Source organism: Condylura cristata, unplaced genomic scaffold (genome assembly GCF_000260355.1).
Source record: "Condylura cristata isolate star-nosed mole 26May11 unplaced genomic scaffold, ConCri1.0 scaffold00002, whole genome shotgun sequence".
NCBI classification, from domain to species: Eukaryota; Metazoa; Chordata; class Mammalia; order Eulipotyphla; family Talpidae; genus Condylura; species Condylura cristata.
This window is the reverse complement of record NW_004567103.1, coordinates 2521266-2523074: the sequence shown is the minus strand read 5'-3', so window position 1 is coordinate 2523074 and position 1809 is coordinate 2521266. Positions and strand designations below refer to the sequence as shown.

The following is a 1809-nucleotide window of genomic DNA, read 5'->3' as shown; positions in this document are numbered from 1 at the left end:
GCGGGGTGGGGACGGGCGGGAGCTGGGGTGTCGGGCGCGCGGCGGGGCTCGCTCACAGCAGCTGCTTGTACGTCCTCTCCTGGTAGGTCTGGTTGCTGACGTAGGTGATGTAGACGGAGAAGGGGTTGGCCGCGTACCGGTGCACGATGTCGCACACGTCCGAGATGACGATGTTCTCCTCCATCCGGCGCTCCAGCTCCAGGAGAAACCTGCGCGGCAGCTGGCATGAGGCGCGAGGCAGGGCACACTGGACAGGCGGAGCCGGCCTGCCCGGCCAGCGTGCGAGGGCAGGGGCCTGTGTGGCTGGTGGTGGACAACAGCCTCAGGGGTGTTGACAGGGGAGGGGAGGGGTCTTCGGATCCCACTGAGGGGCCTTCAGGTGACCCGAGGGACAGCAGGGCGTGGCCCAGAGTGACCCACGGGGGCAGGGTGGCATGCGGGTGAACTAGACGCCGGGCGTGGCCCTGGCACTGGCTTGCCGGCTATTTTCTGTATAAACAATAAATAAAAATGTAAATAAAAATACGCCCCCCCCCCCTCCAAGGGCGAGGCAGTACTGAGTGTCTCAGGTTAAGCGGTCTCAGGGCTCCCGCCTGCCCCCAGCAACGAAAAGGGGGTGGGGCAGCCCCATGCTCGGGGCTCCCAGGGAGCCCCCTGGGGTGTTGTGTCCCTCTGGAGTCCCCCGGGTTTGACATCTGAGCACTGAGACCTGCTGATCCACAATCTGAGCTTTGCATTTTTAGCTGCAAACCTACCTAGGGTGAAAACGAGGAATGACGCTGTCACCCTAACAACCTAACAACAGGGTGCCCCGTGGCCCCATGCCCAGAGGGTGAGCACAGCCAGTGCCCCGAGCTGGCCCACAGACCGGAGCACACAACCCCGCTGGCAGACACAGGCTGACCCAGAGTTCTACTCCGCACTGGCCGCCAGAGGCCTCGGGCCAGCGCTGCTGACGGGCTCACAGTGACCTGGACAACGGGCCTGGTCCTGACGTCCCCTTGGTTACGGTGGGCTTATGTGCTGGGAGGGACAGACTGGCCACGCTGCTGAGAGGCGGCAGATCTCGGGGTTCATCCATTTATTATGTCGACTAATGGAAAATTCCAAACATACTTAAATAGAGAAGCCAGTGGGACACACACTAGCCAGGAGCTCTGGCTGGGCCGGAGGGGCCCAGGGCTGGCAGGGGCCCTGGGCCGGGGGCGTGCAGGCTGGCAGGGACCCCACAGGGGTGGGCGCATAGCTGAGGCCCTGCTCACCGCTCGCTGACCGCCATGACGTCCAGGACGTTGGAGAAGAGGATGTGGGCTTCGGACGGGTGCAGGATCTTCCTCATGCGCTCATTCTCCACGAAGTGGGACACCAGCAGGCTCAGGCTCTTGTAGTAGGAGGCCTCGGAAGTGACCAGCTCGAACATGGCCTGCGGGCGCGGCGGTGCAGGTGCGGTCAGAGGGGCTCTCGGCCGGGAGGGCCCGAAGGGCTCAGACAGCAGGCTGACCGGGCCGCTTTCAGCCTCATACCCCTGGAGCAGCGCCTGGGCTGTCCCTCCCCACACCCCCCCCCCTCACCTCTCTCCCCAGGGGCATTAGCTGCCCCTTTGATTCCTCTGCTCACTCTGGCTTTTGGCTGACACCAGCGGTCATTTCCCCTGTTTACTGCATGCTCAGCTGTGCATTTAAAAATGCACATACAGGACCCTCCTTGGGGGCGCAGCGGGTTGAAACACAGAACTGAGAAGCCTAAGCCACTTCCACATGAGTTCGAGCCCCGCCTGCCCCGGAGGTGACCACATGGCGAGGCAGACCT

At 63.4% G+C, this 1809-nt stretch overlaps 1 protein-coding gene across 1 annotated transcript in view; it reads right to left on the bottom strand.

Annotated features, from left to right (window-relative positions):
- The window catches only part of NGEF (neuronal guanine nucleotide exchange factor), a 28003-nt gene that overhangs the window by 9572 nt on the left and 16622 nt on the right, over positions 1-1809 (bottom strand). Inside the window, exons 3-4 of the mRNA XM_004674765.2 lie at positions 1263-1423; positions 57-209 (exon numbers count right to left, since the gene is read on the bottom strand). Of these exons, the coding sequence (XP_004674822.1) occupies positions 57-209; positions 1263-1423 (314 nt within the window). The remainder of the gene's footprint in view (positions 1-56; positions 210-1262; positions 1424-1809) is intronic.